Source organism: Malus sylvestris, chromosome 2 (assembly GCF_916048215.2).
Source record: "Malus sylvestris chromosome 2, drMalSylv7.2, whole genome shotgun sequence".
In the NCBI taxonomy this organism is placed as follows: Eukaryota; Viridiplantae; Streptophyta; class Magnoliopsida; order Rosales; family Rosaceae; genus Malus; species Malus sylvestris.
The window spans coordinates 15,176,515-15,193,518 of NC_062261.1; the positions used below are offsets into that span (position 1 = coordinate 15,176,515).

Consider the following 17,004-nt stretch of genomic DNA (forward strand, 5'->3'; position numbering starts at 1 on the left):
GGAATTCCCCCTAACCTTTCTTAATGCCCTGACACTTCCCGAGCTCTTGTACTGTCTCCACTGTACCTTGACAAGAAATCAGGTTGGCATTCATGCTATCCTCCACCTCCATCTCCTCGTCCACATGCATGTGAGCTTTCATTGACCAACCATGCACCTCATCCAACCCAAACCGTTTACCCTTGGGTTTCCTATAACTCTCACCCAATACATCAAACTAGAATCAACGACCGTACAGCTTTAACCTATCATCCTCATTCTTAGCCATGAAAAGCACACAATGTTCTTCTATATGACCAATAATTCCACATAAGAAGCAGGTTAAGGAAATTTCTCATAGCGAAGATCGATTCCCACCTCAGTGCCCTCGATGACTAACAACAAACTTCGCCTTAACAGTTTCATAATGTCCACAGCTACACAGATACGTAGTATGCTGCCATGGAGATCACTTCTCCTGCTCTGATTAGTCAATACGTGTACTCCAATCTGGTTCCTGATAAACTGGCCTATATACCCAGGTCATATACGCAAGGGGTAATCTTTTTACTTGGATCCAAAATTCTTAAGAGGACAAAGGGATATTCGTTGAATGTACAAGGTCGTTCGCCTCTACCAACACCACCAGAGCACCATCGTACAACCATGGCCCCCATTTCTGGATCATTGCCCTCTCACTCTGATTATCAAACCCGAAAGAAAACATACCATCCTTTAATTCCACGATTGTAACCCTAGCCTTGGGACGCCAAAGGTTCAACATCTGCCTTTTAAACCTTTCTTTATTGAAAAACTTACTTGTAAGGACTCTCCCAACAAGGAAGACCTTTGTAGTTCGGATGAGCTTACTCTCCTTATCATCAATGACCATAGCCTTTTTTTCATCAGCAGTGAAGGCGAATCTCTCCGCAAATTTCAAAACCATATCGTCCATTCGCCGTAGTACCGCTTGCAAGCTTACTTGGTACCAGAAGGGGCGTTAAGGGGGAGCGAAATGTGCAATCGCATAGGGCCCCAAATTTGAAGGGCCCCTAAATTTTTGCCATCTAACATCATGTAATAATGTTCTATATTTAAAAAAAAAATTGTTTTTGTTAGCACTTTAAAACCGCATTGTGCACTTCATATTTGAGATTTTTTTTCTTTCTAAATATAAAAACTTGAAGTACAATGAGATATTGTGAGTGTCTAATATCACCCTAAAAAATGAAAGTTTCTTAATTTTATTATATAACAACAGTATATATTCAAGTAAAACTTTAAAGTTAGAGGTTTGAAGTTTTTTTTTTCATGTTTGATTGCTTAAGATAAAACTATTTTTGATTTTTTAGTGAAGGTTATATTTGTAAATCTTTTTACTTATCATTAAGGACACTTGTAAACATGCAATCGGTGAGTGCTAAAGTTTGTTTTTATTTTTTAACAAACGATGTTATATACACTAAAGAGGGGGGAAGTGGGCTAAGCCTCACAATGGGCTAACAATAATGTGATTCAAATTTGCTTTTGACGATAATTGAACCTAAGACCTCTCACTTCCAAGTGGAGAAGAATATCACTAGACCGTAGTATTAAATGGCTTTGTTTTGATTTAAGTGAATGTTTTCTATTATCAACACATTGTCATACGTTTTTTCAAACTTAAAACTATCTTAAGGAGGGCCTCTTTTACAAATTTCGCACAAGACCTCTAAAATCTCAAAGACGGTGCTGCTTGGTACAAACCCCAGAGTTTCCCACCCACTCGGTGAGCAAATCTAAGAAACATTCACTATTAGACCGACACAACAACCACCGTCAGCCCCTTTACGAACTCGATCCTAGAAAGCTGCATTTAAATTCAGCACCGGCGCCAAAATCAAGTAACCCTACCACTCTCCTAGAGAAACCCTAGAGGGGAATTTATTTTGAAAATTAGATTTCATGCATCACATATAAGTTACGTGAGTTAAATTGACAACAAATTTAAATTAAATAGCTCCGAATCTAATATTATGGATATAATTAAAAAATTTATATTAATTTTTGAAACTAATTTTTTCAAAAAATAATTTAAAAACTAACTTGAAAGTTTAACCATAATTATTTATTCCCAACTTGTAATAGCAAGTCCACCCCTAAGGACTTTGCGCCAGCACCCAGCGCATTTATCTACTCAAGTGAACAGTAATAGACTGGAGTGAACAGTAATAGGCTAAGGCATCTCCACCCCTAAAAAAATGCGCTGGCACCCAGCGCATTTATTTGGTGTGTTTTTTTTTTTAAGTTTTTTTTGGATAAGATTTTTAACCAATTTCGGATAAATTTTCAAATAAACTTAAAAAAAACACACTAAAATAAAATTACATAAACTCATCAAATAAACTATAGAAAAAAATAAGAATTTTTTAAAAGAGTTTATGTATTTTTTAATAAATTTTCTGTATTTTTTAATAAATTTTAATTAAGTTAATTAATCTGGACCGTTGATCTGTGATCGGACGGTCCATTTTAAAACTCAAATTTAAATTTTTTTTACCATTGGAAATCCAACGGTCTATAAAAACTAGCCGTTGGAAATCCAACGACTATGAGCGTGCCGCGTCACTCATGGAATCTGGCGCACAAGTGGGCTGACAGCCCTCTGCATTCTTGTCGACTACTCGCCCTGGGCGCGAGTGTTGTGCACGCGCCAGCCAAATAGGCTGGCTCTTGGGTTAGTCAAAATTGGGCTGGTCTGTTGCCTGGCATGGTCTGGGTGCCAGGCAACTTTGTGGGCTGGAGCAATTTGACTGAGGATCAGGTTGTTTTTTGTGCTGGGGGCTGGGCAAAGCAAGCCCCGGTGGACTTGCTCTAAAGTTGCTTTGCGAGCTATTTCCATCCACGTGCTGCTTGCATCATGTACTTGGCAACCAAAGATTTAATGCACGGGAAATTAGTTAAAAACATAACTGCCGGGAGAATTTCAAAGTTGGCGGGTTTGGTTTTGTCGTAAAGCGGTCACAGGAAGCAGCACACAAACCCGTGCATCCACAAGCCCATCCTTGTCCAAAAACGTTACACCACACGCTTCCAGCACTCCCAATGTACCTTAACGGCCGTCCCCGTCATTACTGATCACACGTGGTGTTTATTGGTCGAGTTTACTTTTATTACAAATAATGATTGAGATATTAAAATTTTAAATTAAATTTAAAAATCAAATAACGTGTTATAAATAAAAAATATGCATATTAATTAATATTTAAGTAATAATTTAATTATGAATAATTACAATATTTAGTTTAATTTTGTTTAAAAATTTGACGTGCTTATCATTATCCTTTTATTACAGATAATTTTTTAGATAAGTGTGGCCATGTCACTATCTTGTGGGGTCCCACCGAAGAATTTGTAGAGTCACGGAGCTGCGAGTGTGAGTGAGGTGTATTGAAGTGGATGCTTCATGGAGTTTAAAGATAATTCTCTTGGTGTTATGGCAGTTGCCATTTTGTCGACACGTGGAGATATGGGCCATATTTTGGAGTTTCTAAATATTCTGTAATTATTATATATCGTCAATGTGACTTGTTACTCTGTAATTTAACGTTACTATTGGTTCTTACTATGAAATGTAATCTATTTAAAAATTTGGTCACTTTCATATTTTGGTAAGAGTATAAAGAAAATACTTATAGTGTTTCAAATAACTGTCACGTGTATAATCCAAACTTTAGACATTCTTACCAAATATGAGTACATAAGTTTCTCTTGATGGAACGGCATAAATTGATTAGAACTTACATTTTGTTTTTCTTGTTTTTTACAAAACGATAGGTGTTTTATTATAAAATTAAGAATTGATACAATATTAAAGAGAAGATTCAACCTAAAAAAAAACTTTAACATAAAATAAAAGGTCAATTTGACCAAATTAATTGCCACTGTACCAGTGGATTTGAGGGCGAGACATGCTTGAGAATAAGCAAAGGAAGGTATCCAAGTCTTGAAATCACCCAAACCCAAATTCAGAGGACTGAGATGGCCCCATAAAAACTCCATTTTTTAGGAAAACTTCTACGTACAAAGCCTTGAATATAATGAACATGAAGACACCTTTTGACAACGAGTAGCGCTGACTTTGAAGAGGAACTAACAACGAACCAACTAGTGTCCATATCATAATGAATTTTGTGTCCAACACCATCAACAAAGATACTGATTCCAACAAAGTAGACCCATATGAGCCAATAACACACTAACACAAAATTAAAATACTCACAAAGAAAGACTCACAAATAACCTCACCAACGAGGCACTTATTGATGAAAATACTAAGACAGGAAATAAACAAGCAACCATCTATGAGAAAATAATGGAGGAAGGCTAGAAAAAATGGAGAGAGAGGTTGCCACCGATTCCAAGCCAAAGCAAGGGGCCGGTGGCTTAGAAGTTGTAGATTTAGGGTTTGGGAAGAGGAAAGAGAGAGAGGACAATTTTTTTAATGAAACATTAGAGCATTTCCGAATGAGATTTCAAAACCTAATGGAGACTTCATTGTGCAAGCTTAACATAAAAAATCCTTTCAAACAAATGTCATTTTGCTAACTGGATTTGAAGCCTTTGTGATTAGGTGTCAAAATTGACAAGACTTCATATTGCCTCATCAATGATCAATTGTAATATAACTGTTATAATTTGACATTTTCATTGAAGATGATCTATTCTTACTCAAAAGAAATGTCGACATTATGTTGATAATTAATTAAGCGAGTGTAAGCAAAATTAATCCTAGGCAAGCAGAGCATAAGAAAGCATCACGACGTGTGCCATCACAGGGTCTGCAGATCATCTCCAAATCCACCTGGCACATTATCGTTCGTAAATAAAAAACTAATTTTGGAAATACAAAACCCACCGAGAAATTGGACAAAACATTTATAAATTAAAAGTCTCATAAAAAAATTACAACAAAAAGGTGTAAAGCAAAAGAAATAAAAGGGAGGAGGAATGGAAGGAGAGGGACTGGCACTTTTCAGAGAGCTTCGTTTCTGAGTTGAAGAGATAAGCAGAGCAGCAGAAAAAACAGGCAAGCGACCTTCCCGCGAGCGCACGGAGACACTCGTACAACCGCCCGCAGGGAATTCATACACCGCACAGCGCGATGGTTTCGACTCACGACCACTCGAAGCCACTCTTACTCGACTCGGACCGAGACCTTCCCGAGGCGGCCTACGACGAGGCTGATAAGGTCCACGTGGTGGGGATCAACGAGGCCGGAGACGACGACTGCCAAACGCCGCCGTTTTCATGGAAGAAGCTGTGGCTGTTTACCGGACCCGGGTTCCTGATGAGTATCGCGTTTCTGGACCCGGGGAATTTGGAGGGTGATCTTCAGGCGGGGGCTATAGCTGGGAACTCGCTGCTGTGGCTGCTGATGTGGGCGACGGCGATGGGGCTGTTGGTGCAGCTGCTGTCGGCTCGGCTCGGGGTGGCGACTGGGCGACACTTGGCGGAGCTGTGTAGGGAGGAGTACCCGACGTGGGCGAGGATGGTGCTGTGGGTGATGGCGGAGCTGGCGCTGATTGGGGCGGATATACAGGAGGTGATTGGGAGTGCGATAGCTATTAAGATTCTGAGTAATGGGGCTTTGCCGCTCTGGTCTGGAGTCGTCATAACAGCTTTGGATTGGTAAACTTTTGGAATTTACCCTTTTTGTGATTTTGGATCGTTTTCTTTGAATTTTTCTGGGTTTTTGAAATTGAGTTTGATTCTTTACCAATTTTCAGAAAATTCGTAACGACTTTGCAGGATTGTTAAACCAAATTTGTAAAGCAAATGATGTGGTGGTGGATGATTAGATTATTATTAAGTGTTGATTAATGTGTTTATTTCCTACTGGTGACGCATAATTTGGTTTGTAAATTTGTTTTAAAAATCGGGACTTGCTAGCATTATCCTATATTTTTTGAAGTTCTTAGTCAGTCTGTTGACTCTTTTTGGCTGCCTGGAAAATCTGTGATTTCTGTATTTGTTACTGACAAATGTTTTTGGTTTTGAGGTTCAAAAGGTTAAAATTTCTGATGGTCCAAGCCTGACGTTTCTTGCTTTTCCTACATTGTATTTGAACTGAACCCAAACATCAAGGTTTGAAGAACTTGCAGCTATTATAGCAGTGTTAACTTCAAACTGTTTTATTTTGTTGCCATGTTACAGTTTCATCTTCCTGTTTCTCGAGAACTACGGAGTGAGGAAGCTGGAAGCAGTTTTTGCGGTTCTAATTGCAACAATGGCGCTCTCATTTGCGTGGATGTTCGGTGAAGCAAAGCCTAGCGGCACTGAACTTCTGATTGGTATTCGACTTACTCCGAGTTTATACGTTTTAAACAGTTTCCGTGGTTTGAGGCCACAAAATTTCGAACAAACATACTGCAATGTTCCTCTGCGTATAATTAACTGTCATTTGTTTTCCTCTTTCTAGGTATAATTGTCCCGAAACTTAGCTCCCGAACAATAAAGCAGGCTGTTGGAGTTGTGGGTTGCATAATTATGCCTCACAATGTATTTTTGCACTCAGCTCTAGTACAGTCAAGGGAGGTTGATCACACCAAGAAAGGACGAGTTCAAGAAGCTCTGAATTACTACTCCATAGAGTCAACCGTCGCTCTTGTCATCTCCTTTGTCATCAACCTATTTGTTACCACTGTGTTTGCCAAGGGGTTTTATGGTACGCAAATAGCAGATAGGATAGGCCTTGTAAATGCGGGGCAGTATCTCCAAGAAAAGTATGGTGGCGGGTTGTTCCCGATTTTGTACATTTGGGGTATCGGGTTATTGGCAGCTGGCCAGAGTAGTACTATTACAGGTACCTATGCCGGGCAGTTTATAATGGGAGGTTTCTTAGACTTGAGATTGAAAAAATGGATGAGGGCATTGATTACACGAAGCTGTGCAATTATCCCCACTATAATAGTAGCTCTTGTATTTGATACCTCGGAGGACACATTGGATGTTCTGAATGAGTGGCTTAATGTGTTACAGTCAATTCAGATCCCTTTTGCACTTATTCCCCTGCTTTTCTTGGTGTCAAACGAGCAGCTCATGGGTTCTTTTAAAGTTGGCCCTGTTCTCAAGGTATGTTGTTATTTCCTTTCTTCTGCAGTAAGGCCATAAGGTCAATAATGGCATTTGTATTTCAACTTTCTGTAGTGATGCAAATGAATCAAATTAGAATGTGTGTGAGCAGAGCACACATGCCGTCAGTTATGTAGGCGGGTTAATCATGTCATATGTTGGTGTTGTCGCAATTGCTTTATTTTGCCTTTTCTTTTTCCCTTTTATTTCTGATGAGATTATTGTTTTGTGATTTGGTACAACATATGTATTATTGTGTAATAGATTACAGCTAAGTTTCTTTCAGGTAGACCAAGTTTTAGAGCTAAGTTTCTCCTATGAACTAGTAAACCGCAAAAACGAGTTCACTGCTCCTAAGGACTCGATAATGTACCATATACTTATACACAAATAGGACAGTATGGTGACGGTCCACATAGTCTAATTGTAAGATAATTCATGGCTATTTGCTGCAGATTTGATCATAGAATAGCATTTTAGAGGACTAATTTAGTGGTTGTCCCAGCATTTGAGCTTTTCATTTTCTGTAATGCCTGGTCGATTGTTGTTATTTTCGTCCTTTTTACCTTGCTTTGGGGGTTGAGAAAAGAAATTATCTCCCTGAATTGAACTTCATTGTCTCCATATGAATTGACTGTTGATAAGTTAGTTATTCATTGTCTCCATATGAATTGAATGTTGATAAGTTAATTACCCTACAATGTGTTCAAGCTGTTCTTCCCTCATCTTTGCCTTTCGTTATTATAAATATATTTTTAGTGCATCGATATTTTTACACTAATAAGGGGAGGGGTAGCCTTTCGTTATTATATTGTGTATGAGTTAGAATGCTCATATCTTTTTTATTTTCTGTGAAGATGGTTGCATGGCTTGTGGCGGCCCTGGTGATGGTAATCAATGGATACCTTCTGTTCGACTTCTTCGCCTCTGAAGTAACTGGTTGGTTGTTTAGTGTCGGAGTGTCTGCTTTTACCTCAGGGTATGTAGCATTTATAGTTTACCTTGTTTTGCGGGGGATCAACTTTTCAAGCTGGTGCGGATCAAAGAGATCGATGGTACAGTGAGCTAAGTAATCACCAATGCTGACTGAAATTGCAAGAGAATCATGCTGTATTTGTAATCGCCGCATCCTCAATGGTTGTCGGACTGCATATACGTGTAGTAGCATAGTTCTGTAGCTGCAACGTTGTATTAAGTTAGCTTGGAACGATATTGGAATTAGCCATGTAATAATACTATGTACTTCATTGGTTTTCTCCTTATTTCAAGCCATAGTTAAGGACATGCTGAGTTTGAGATTGCATTTGGAAAGGTAATAGCGTTTTCAGATAATCAAAAGCATTTCCGCCTCCATTTGGTGGAGAAATTTAAAAGTGCTTTTGAATTATAAAAGCAATCCTTGTTTGTTACCTTCGATGAAGGATTTTTGAAATATACTAGAAACAAAAGGGACCTCACCCGGAGGCGAGTACACCATCTCTGTCAATTTACCTCCTTTAGACCATCTCCAACCCTGACCTAAAACCTAAAAATATTTAGCTCAGAAAATTTAGGTTTTAGCCCAGAAACAGCTTTTCTACTCCAACCCTTTTGGCCTAAAATTTGAGCCCCAGATTATCAAAAAATGAATTAAGGCTATTTTTTTTAAAATCAATTTTTTTTAAAAAAAAAAATTATGTAGACTATCCTAAATTAATTTTATGAACATTTTAACCTAAAAATATTTAAATTCCGATAAATTTTGAAAAATCACTAAATCAATACATGAAAATCATGATAAACCACATAAACTTAAAAAAAAAAAAAAGACAATTAATAAACCACATAAACTTAATACAATCGAAAACTCATAGACTACATAATCCTAATAATGATATCCATCATCTTGACTTGGTGGTGGACTTGGGTGATAGTCTTGAGATGAATCATCATCTTGAAATATACTTCTTGTGGCATTCCTTCGTAAAATTTCTTTTTGCTTACCACGTAAGTATCTCTTCCTCTCTAGAGTGTATTTATCGAGGTCCTCCATTATCAAATTAGTTTCGTACCTTTCTTGCTCCCTATCCCCTTCTTGCTTCATGGCCAAAAACCTTTGGGCCGATTCTTCTTGCCGATGACACTGGTTTTCGTTCATTCTTGCCATTTCGCTAACAAATTGTGCATGTATCGGATCTTGGGACTTCCTTTTTCTCTTTGTTTCCTTTTGCTTATTTCTACCCGAGGGCCTTGGCAAAGAAGAAGTTGGGCTAATTTGGTCGATACCTTCATTGTCGGCAAAATTCACACCTTCATTGACATCATTTGGGGGTGGGGCTTCATTATGAAATAATCTTCCACATTGTTGATTTGCATCAGTTCTCCACCTCGGACAATCCTTGAGGATGTTCCAAGCATGATGCAACTTAAAAGCTTGATTTTTTGGTGTAGTTCTTGTTTTGTAAATTGTCATTGCTTTGTCACCCTATGCAACAAATACATAAAAATAATTAGTTGCAAAATACTATTATGTACATGACAAGTAAAATATCAACAAAGAAACTCACAATTTCTGAGGCGCCCCTTCCACTAGGCATGTCAACCATGGCTCTCTCCAAGCTTCCCTTCCACAAAGTGCACGCTTTGTTGATAATCTTCCACCGATCATAAACACCACCAACTTCCCTTCGACCGGCGTTGGAGTTTTCATGGAACTTATCAACGATTTTACCCCACAAATCTTTTCTATTTTGATTGGTGCCGACGGCACCATCTTCACTAACAGAAATCCATGCCAAACATAAAGCAATATCTTCATCAAAGGTCCAATTACGACCTCTAACATGCTCTTTTGCCATCTTGAAAATTTTGGAAATGAGAAGAAATGGTAGAAAAAAAAATTGGAAGAATTGTAGGAGAAAAATGAGTTTTGTGTGGATGTTTGAACAAATACATAGGTATTTATAGAGTTTTTGGTTGAATTTTAAGTTAAATAATTTTTTTTAATTATTTTAGCCGTTGGATTTAAATTTGGACCGTTAGATATTTTTTTTTACCGTTAGATTTGATTATATTCGATCTAAACCGTTGAATTCAATAAATAAATAAATATAAAACTAAAAAAAATTAAATTTGAACCTGGACCGTTGGATTAACCAACGGCCCATTTAAACCTAGCCGTTAGATTACAAAAAGTAGCCGTTGGGCTACTTATTACCCAGACAGCGCCTGACAGGCAGGGGAACACCCCCACGTGGGCCGGTTGGGTTTCTGAAAATGCCTAGCGCGTGAAGCGCGTAGGCAAGTTGGGAAAGGGAACTGGGCTTCACAGCCCCGGTTTCAGTCTCAGTTGATGGGGCCTATTTTGCTTTGTGGCCTAAAACTGGGCTGGTATTTGACCCTCAAATGAGTTTTAGGTTTTAGGTTAATTTTGGGTCATGGGTTAGAGTGGATTTTGGGGAGAAAAAAAGGGGAAATTTTAGGTTATAGGGCAGGGTTGGAGATGGTCTTATATGGATCAACATTGAAAGGCAGCAACAATCCTAATTCCTTAAGAATTTCATAAGCTTCAAAACTGGAAAGAATCTTAAACTTTGGAATTCTGAAGTCGCCCACTTCAACTTTCCGGCTTGTAACATGGCGATCCAAGAAGCCGGGCTCGGAAAAAACCCTATCAACCAGAGCGGGCAGCCTGCCATTTTCATCTGGAAGAAACAAGCACATGGAGAAACTCTGCTTTCTCACATTTTCCTTTTTTGTATCGGAGCTAATGAAATTGAGGTTCCACCATAAAATTAATTGGCAATATGAGGAGTAGCCCAAGATCATATAAGCACGTAGCAAACCTTGTCCCTCATCGATGTGGGACAACTCTCAACAGAAGCTTTAAGGTCTTGAAGCTGTCAAGGCCTTCGACATATTGGCCCTCGTAGCTGGTCATGGAGGGTGCCTTAACTGATGATCTGCCATTGAGAAGGTGAAAGGCACACTTCCTCGTTTTCAATGCATTAAAAGTACAATGCATTCGCAAATTGATGAGCCTTTGTTATGCTGTTAACCGACCCAGGAGAAAGAACCTCTTTGATCAAGCCTCGCGTCTCGTTTCCGGCCCCCACGAATTCACTTCAACTCTCACTTCTCAGGCCTTGGTCTGGAAATCGACTTCCTTTCAAGCCGCTTGTAAAAATTGTCCATCACCTCTTTGAAACAAGACAGAGAGGGAGCGACTTGTCAAACCAGAGGCCATTGGCGAAGGACAAACAAGGCCCGCCACTGGGAGACCCGTCGGCAAATACAAGAGGGACGATATCAGAGGCAAAGGAGTTGAGGTCGGCGGTGGACTAGGCATTGAGGAAAGAGAGCAACACTTTCTCGGCGGGATCCTTTGTACCGGCCGCGATCAGACTCAGCATGACGTGGATTGAAAGCGGCGAGTACACCATGTTCCTCTCTTTGGCCCCTTGGTTGAGAAACAACTGCTTCGTCATTCTTAGTCCGAAGCCGATTGGTTACTGATGGATTTTTTGAGCTCCATCGTCGTTGACCGAGGAGCCGCAGAGGTGGTAAGAGTTCGTATGCTGTTGTTGTGAATAGAGGAGGGGAAACGAGAAGGAGAAAGAGGTCGCCTGTTGAAGGAGGAAGACAATTTCATTGAAACGAGAGACGCCATTGCCACCAAGTTCACTTCTACGACAGAAACACCTTCTCTATCGTTAAACCCTAAAAATATGGCGTAACCTGGGCCTTTCAGTGACTTGGCTCACAGGATTCTCTGCTGCGAATTGTTTGTAAACTAACAATTAATCTTTCTTTTTGACAAAAAAAAAACAAAAACAAAAGAAAAAAAAATCAATAATATCTTTCTATGATAAACAAAACAATAAAACATACACGCATTTTTGAGCATACATTTTGTTGCTCAATTCAATGTCAGACATAATGAATACAAGAAAAAACTTTCTTTTTGTCTTATCTTATGACTTTAAGGTGTATAAAGTTTCATTTCTGATTCACTTCATAATGTATTTTAACGATTCAACCATTTATCTTTTCGATCTTTCTTTTACTATTTTGTCTACCAAAAATCAGCCTAATTTGAAACGGAAATTATATGACTGTTAAATTAAATGATGGCCATTTTAGTGTTTCTTTGCAAAATAGTGTTCGTTTATTTTCTTCACTACAAGTGACTGTTTCAATAATTTTAGATTTGTCTCAAGTAAGTTTGTTACTAGGGTGGCAAGTGGTCCTCTACCACAGTGGTGGAGAGAAATGTTGTCTTTGCAGCACGACGTGAGTTCAAATTCTGTTAGTTTTTAATCTAACATCTAATTTAACAAATATATCATTTGATAAAGAAAAAATTTGCAACTAGGGTGGGCAAACGGGCCTTGAGCTTGAGGGTCGGGATGAGTATGGAGCGGGTTTAAATATTTTGGAGAAGAAACAGGGCCAGTAGGGGTGGGTTCAAACCGAACACCAAACCAAAGCCGAAAAATCAATAATAGAAAAAAAATCAAACCGAATTAGAAAATCGAACCTAACCGATTTCGGTAAGTTTGGTTTTGATTTTAAGAGTTGAGAAACCTAACCGAAGTGGACCGAACCGAAATCGTGTAAGAGGACGCAGTTTTGTATTTCATTTAGCCCTAGTCCCTAATCCCCGCCTCGCTGCGTGCTCACTCGCTCCCCTCACCCCACGCCGTCTCGCCTAACCCCGCGGGCTTCCTCTTCCCCTCGAGTCCTCGACGTCGACCTCGCCGTGTCTTCTCTCGACAGTTAAAGCTCGATTCTCTGTTCAAAGCTCGATTCGTGGGGATTAAAGCTCGACATCGATTCGTGGGGATCAAATTCCACCTGCAATTCCAGGTGAGTCTCTTCTCTCCACACGTTCTCTGCAATTCTATCTGATTCTATGCAATTCGAGCAGATTTTGATCATCTGATTCTATTGCAATGATCACTCTCAGGAGTCGCGACCTGTGAGCTCGCTTCCTCTCCGTCTCAGACCTGTTTAGGCACTCTGTGTGAATCATTCTCAGGTACGTTTTAGCTGTTCCTTCCTTTTTCGACTTGTTTGGTTTCCGAGAAAATTCGAGGAAAACGAAACTTTTAGGAATAAAATTTGTATCTTGTTTGCATGCTTTGATTCGACTCAAACAAAATATTAGGAATAAGTTCTGTTTCCGATAGTTGTGTACCCTGTGCGAAGGGAGTGGAACAATGAAATTTCGAGGGACGAGAGTCAGCCTCGGTCCCAAGTATGGAATTTTCATGGTTTTACAGAACCATCCACATGCCCATAGGACTTTGTCTCACTAGGCTGCACAATCTGGAAAATTCTAGATTGGTTTTGGGACACACTGCTTGATCTGTCCCCTCTCTGATTGTCTCATAGGAGTTCTTGCTTGCACACTTCCCTTCTTAGCGCTCTGTTTACCCGTTGGCTTGCTAGATGCTCGCGTTGTTTTCTGTTCAGGGGTGCCCTTAGAAGCACCTGGTGCAACTCCATCAGATACTAGTGAACCTCCAGAAGAAATATCTTGTGAGATATTTGCATCCAGCTGGCCTGAACCAGAATTTTGTATAGATTGTTTAGGATTCGTTTGTGTCCATTGCTAAAAGTAAGTGCGAGTTCACTCAGTGCCTATTTCCCCAATTCAAACACTCGAATTAGGGTTTCAATTCAGTTTCCGGCTTCTGTGCCTTGGACCTTGGACTGTGTCATTTTTTAGGGTTTGTATACATTTCTCTTCTCTTCTCTTCTCTCTCTCTCTCTCTCTCTCGTGATGCTTATTTAATTTAGTATAATTTATGATGTTAGTTTGTAATTTGTACATGCGGTTGAATGCAAAATATATTTTTTTGTTCAATTTTTAATTCCTGGGTTTTGTAATTACATTACTGGGTTTGGAGTTGGACGCTATTTTTGGGTTCTTATTGTAATCAATTTGAAATAAGGGGATAATATTGAGATGATTGGACCATGAAAGTTTTATTTGTTTTGGCTGCTCTTATCAGAAAATGTAAACACGAAGTGTTGATATTTCTTGCTATGCCTTGACTGAGAGCATCTTGAAATTTGAATGCGAAGCAATTAACTATTTGTGTATTCGGTTTTTCAATTCAATATCAGAAATATTGCTAATAATTGATACCCTGATGCACCCGGAGATTTTACAGGGTTTTATGTCTGCTTGAGTCATTGATACTCCATTACTCCCAGCAGGGTTAATTTCACTATAAGGATTGTCTGGTTTTTATTGTTAGGGCCATAGGAGAGCATTTCTGCATGTTCTCCTGACGAGAGTGCTCTTTCACTTTAGTGTTGCTTATGTTTTCTTTTTTTCATTGTCTCTCGTGAAACAGGTGTAGATTTGCATTAACCATGGTTGATGTGGAACAAGTTCTGGAAAGTGATGCACCAAGCTCTCTAATCGATCAGCTTGGTGACGCATTACTGGAACTAAATGCACACAATGATACTTCTGAGGACCAGGTTCAGTGGGAAGAAATTGAAGAGCATTTCCGCAACCTTGAGACAACACTGAGGAAGAATTTTGAAGAGCTTGAAGCCAAGGAGAAGAAATTTGCGGAGCAGGAAGCTGAAACCTGTGCTTCACTTGCGGAGAGAGAGGCAGCTGTTATTGCTAAAGAGCAAGACCTTTTGGATCGAATGCAGGAGCTAAAAGATGCAGCTGTTGCTGCTATTTTTGAGGCACGAGTCATTCACCAGCCAACAACTTCAAAACCTGTGGATGATGGGGATAACAAAAACAGCAAGGTAAGCAGCTCTCTTGGTGATACAAATTCATCAGAGGAGGATTTTCCTCATAAAACAGGTGATAATGCTGAGGGTATGGCTTCTGAGGTTAAGCCACGCCCAGCACTGATGAAATTTTGTGAGCAGATGGATGCAAAAGGGCTTCTGAATTATGCTACTGAGAATTATAAAAAACTAAATGTTATTCGTGAGGAACTTTCTGTTGCACTAGAAAGTGCAGGTGAACCAGCACGATTGGTGCTGGATTCACTGGAGGGGTTTTACCCTCTGGATGAGACTAACCAACCAGAGGGTAAGAAGGATGCTGCCCTTCAGGGCATGCGCAGATCCTGTCTAATGTTTATGGAAGCCATGACTGCCTTATTGGAAAAGGTTGACCCAGGTGCTGATCACCTTTTGAACCCTGACACCAAGCAGCAAGCCAAAGCAATTGCTGATGAGTGGAAGCCTAAGTTGGCTAGTGCCGGCACTGATGCTGCCAATGGAATTTCATTGGAAGCAGAGGCATTCTTGCAGCTCCTCGCTACTTTTAGGATTACTTCTGAGTTTGATGAAGACGAACTCTGCAAGTTTGTTCTTGCAGTTACTCACCGCAGGCAGACACCTGAGCTCTGCCGCTCTCTTGGTTTAACACACAAAATGCCAGGTTGGTCATCTTTTAACTAACTGACCTGATGCGCTCTGGGGGCTAAAGCTCTGTTTAAGATGTCCCTTATGCTATATTCCTTTCGGCCTTGATAATAAATCATGTTAGTTTAGAAGTAGGGATAGATGCAACATTCATTTTGCTGCGTAGTGATAATTCTTCTCTGGTAAGATGGGTCCTTTGGATTTTAGGAGCAGATTATTCTAAAGCGCTATAGTTTCTTGCAGGTCTTGTTGAATCAATGGTCAGCGGTGGGAAACAAATTGATGCTGTACGGTTTATTCATGTCTTCCAGCTTACTGAAAGTTATCCCCTTGTGCCACTTCTAAAGACGTACTTGAAAGACTTGAGGAGAAATTCACAAGGGGACAACACAGGAGATGGTACTGGTGCACAGGTATATTTTAGTCAGCCAGAGACTCGAACCATTTCAGTAAAAAAGAACTTTTCTGATGATTTTTTGTTTTGTTTTTGTTTCAATAAAATGTAGGATGATGTTAATGCAAAAGAGCTTGCTGCACTGAAGGCTGTAATAAGGTGCGTGCAAGAGTTCAAGCTTGAGGCTGACTACCCCCTTGATCCGCTACAGAAAAGGGTTCATCAACTAGAGCGATCCAAAGCTGATAAGAAGAGAAGTAATGAATCTAAACGTCAACAGCAAAAGAAGCAAAAAATCAGTGGAAGATGGCGTGGTTACCGTGGCCCAGGTGTTGCTGCAACCTCTGCCCCGGCTGCTGCTAGGCACGGGCAACCTGTGTTTGGTGATAGGGCGGGATATGGTGGGATATTGGAGAGGTATGCTCAGCGTCCACTCGCATACGATTACCAAGTTCCCAGCCAGGCTGCTTATGTTCCACAAGCTAATGATCAAAGGTTATATTACTATCCCCAAGACGACAGAGTCAAACCAGCCCCGTATAATGCTACTCCATCCAATTATGGCGGTTACGCTGGCAGTGGAATGCAGTCTCAACACCAGCCGTACATGTAGCCTTGTATTTTGATGTGCCTTGCAGATATATTGGCTGCTCGGAATCTGAAAGAATATTTTGTTTTGGCTGCGATACCAGCTGGTGAGAAATTTGTAGGAATTAACTTTTCTAGTTAAAGAGGCTATGAAGATCTCCATGACAGAAAAGCATTGTACTGAAAATTTTTGCTCTTTGTCAACGTACAAGTCTCTTTGTCAACAATAACATAGATTATTTACGTGCAAGGAGTTGTTCCTCCGTAACGGTTAAGCATAGAAAACTTTTTTATAAAAGAGATATGCCCCAAAATGATCAATTAATATATGTTTGCTATGTCGTTTATATTTGAATTTAATCAGATCAACAATTAAAATCTGATATCTGACCATCTTATAATTTAAACTAAACTATTAGTAAAATATCGCTTGAATAAAAAGTAAGATAATTTTGAAAGATTTAACTTTTTATGTTTGAATTATTTGAAAAAAAAAAAAAAAAAAAAGTCGATGAAAAAGAGAAATTATGGAGTGGTAA

At 39.5% G+C, this 17,004-nt stretch overlaps 2 protein-coding genes and 1 pseudogene across 2 annotated transcripts; 2 read left to right on the forward strand and 1 right to left on the reverse strand.

The window, feature by feature from the left end:
• The first annotated feature begins 4,926 nt into the window (after positions 1-4,926).
• On the forward strand, positions 4,927-8,376 carry LOC126603982 (metal transporter Nramp3-like). Its single transcript, XM_050271024.1, has 4 exons — positions 4,927-5,649; positions 6,175-6,311; positions 6,440-7,092; positions 7,950-8,376. The coding sequence occupies exons 1-4, from the start codon at positions 5,123-5,125 to the stop codon at positions 8,154-8,156; spliced, it is 1,524 nt and encodes a 507-aa protein (XP_050126981.1). The 5' UTR covers positions 4,927-5,122; the 3' UTR covers positions 8,157-8,376.
• A 100-nt stretch (positions 8,377-8,476) lies between these two features.
• On the reverse strand, positions 8,477-11,605 carry LOC126601556 (serpin-ZX-like; annotated as a pseudogene).
• Positions 11,606-12,620: 1,015 nt separating this feature from the next.
• On the forward strand, positions 12,621-16,715 carry LOC126598590 (FRIGIDA-like protein 3). The gene is made up of 5 exons (XM_050264967.1): positions 12,621-12,939; positions 13,040-13,111; positions 14,439-15,499; positions 15,727-15,896; positions 15,990-16,715. Exons 3-5 carry the CDS (start codon positions 14,458-14,460, stop codon positions 16,488-16,490), a joined length of 1,713 nt encoding a protein of 570 aa, XP_050120924.1. The 5' UTR covers positions 12,621-12,939; positions 13,040-13,111; positions 14,439-14,457; the 3' UTR covers positions 16,491-16,715.
• The last annotated feature ends 289 nt before the right edge of the window (positions 16,716-17,004 follow it).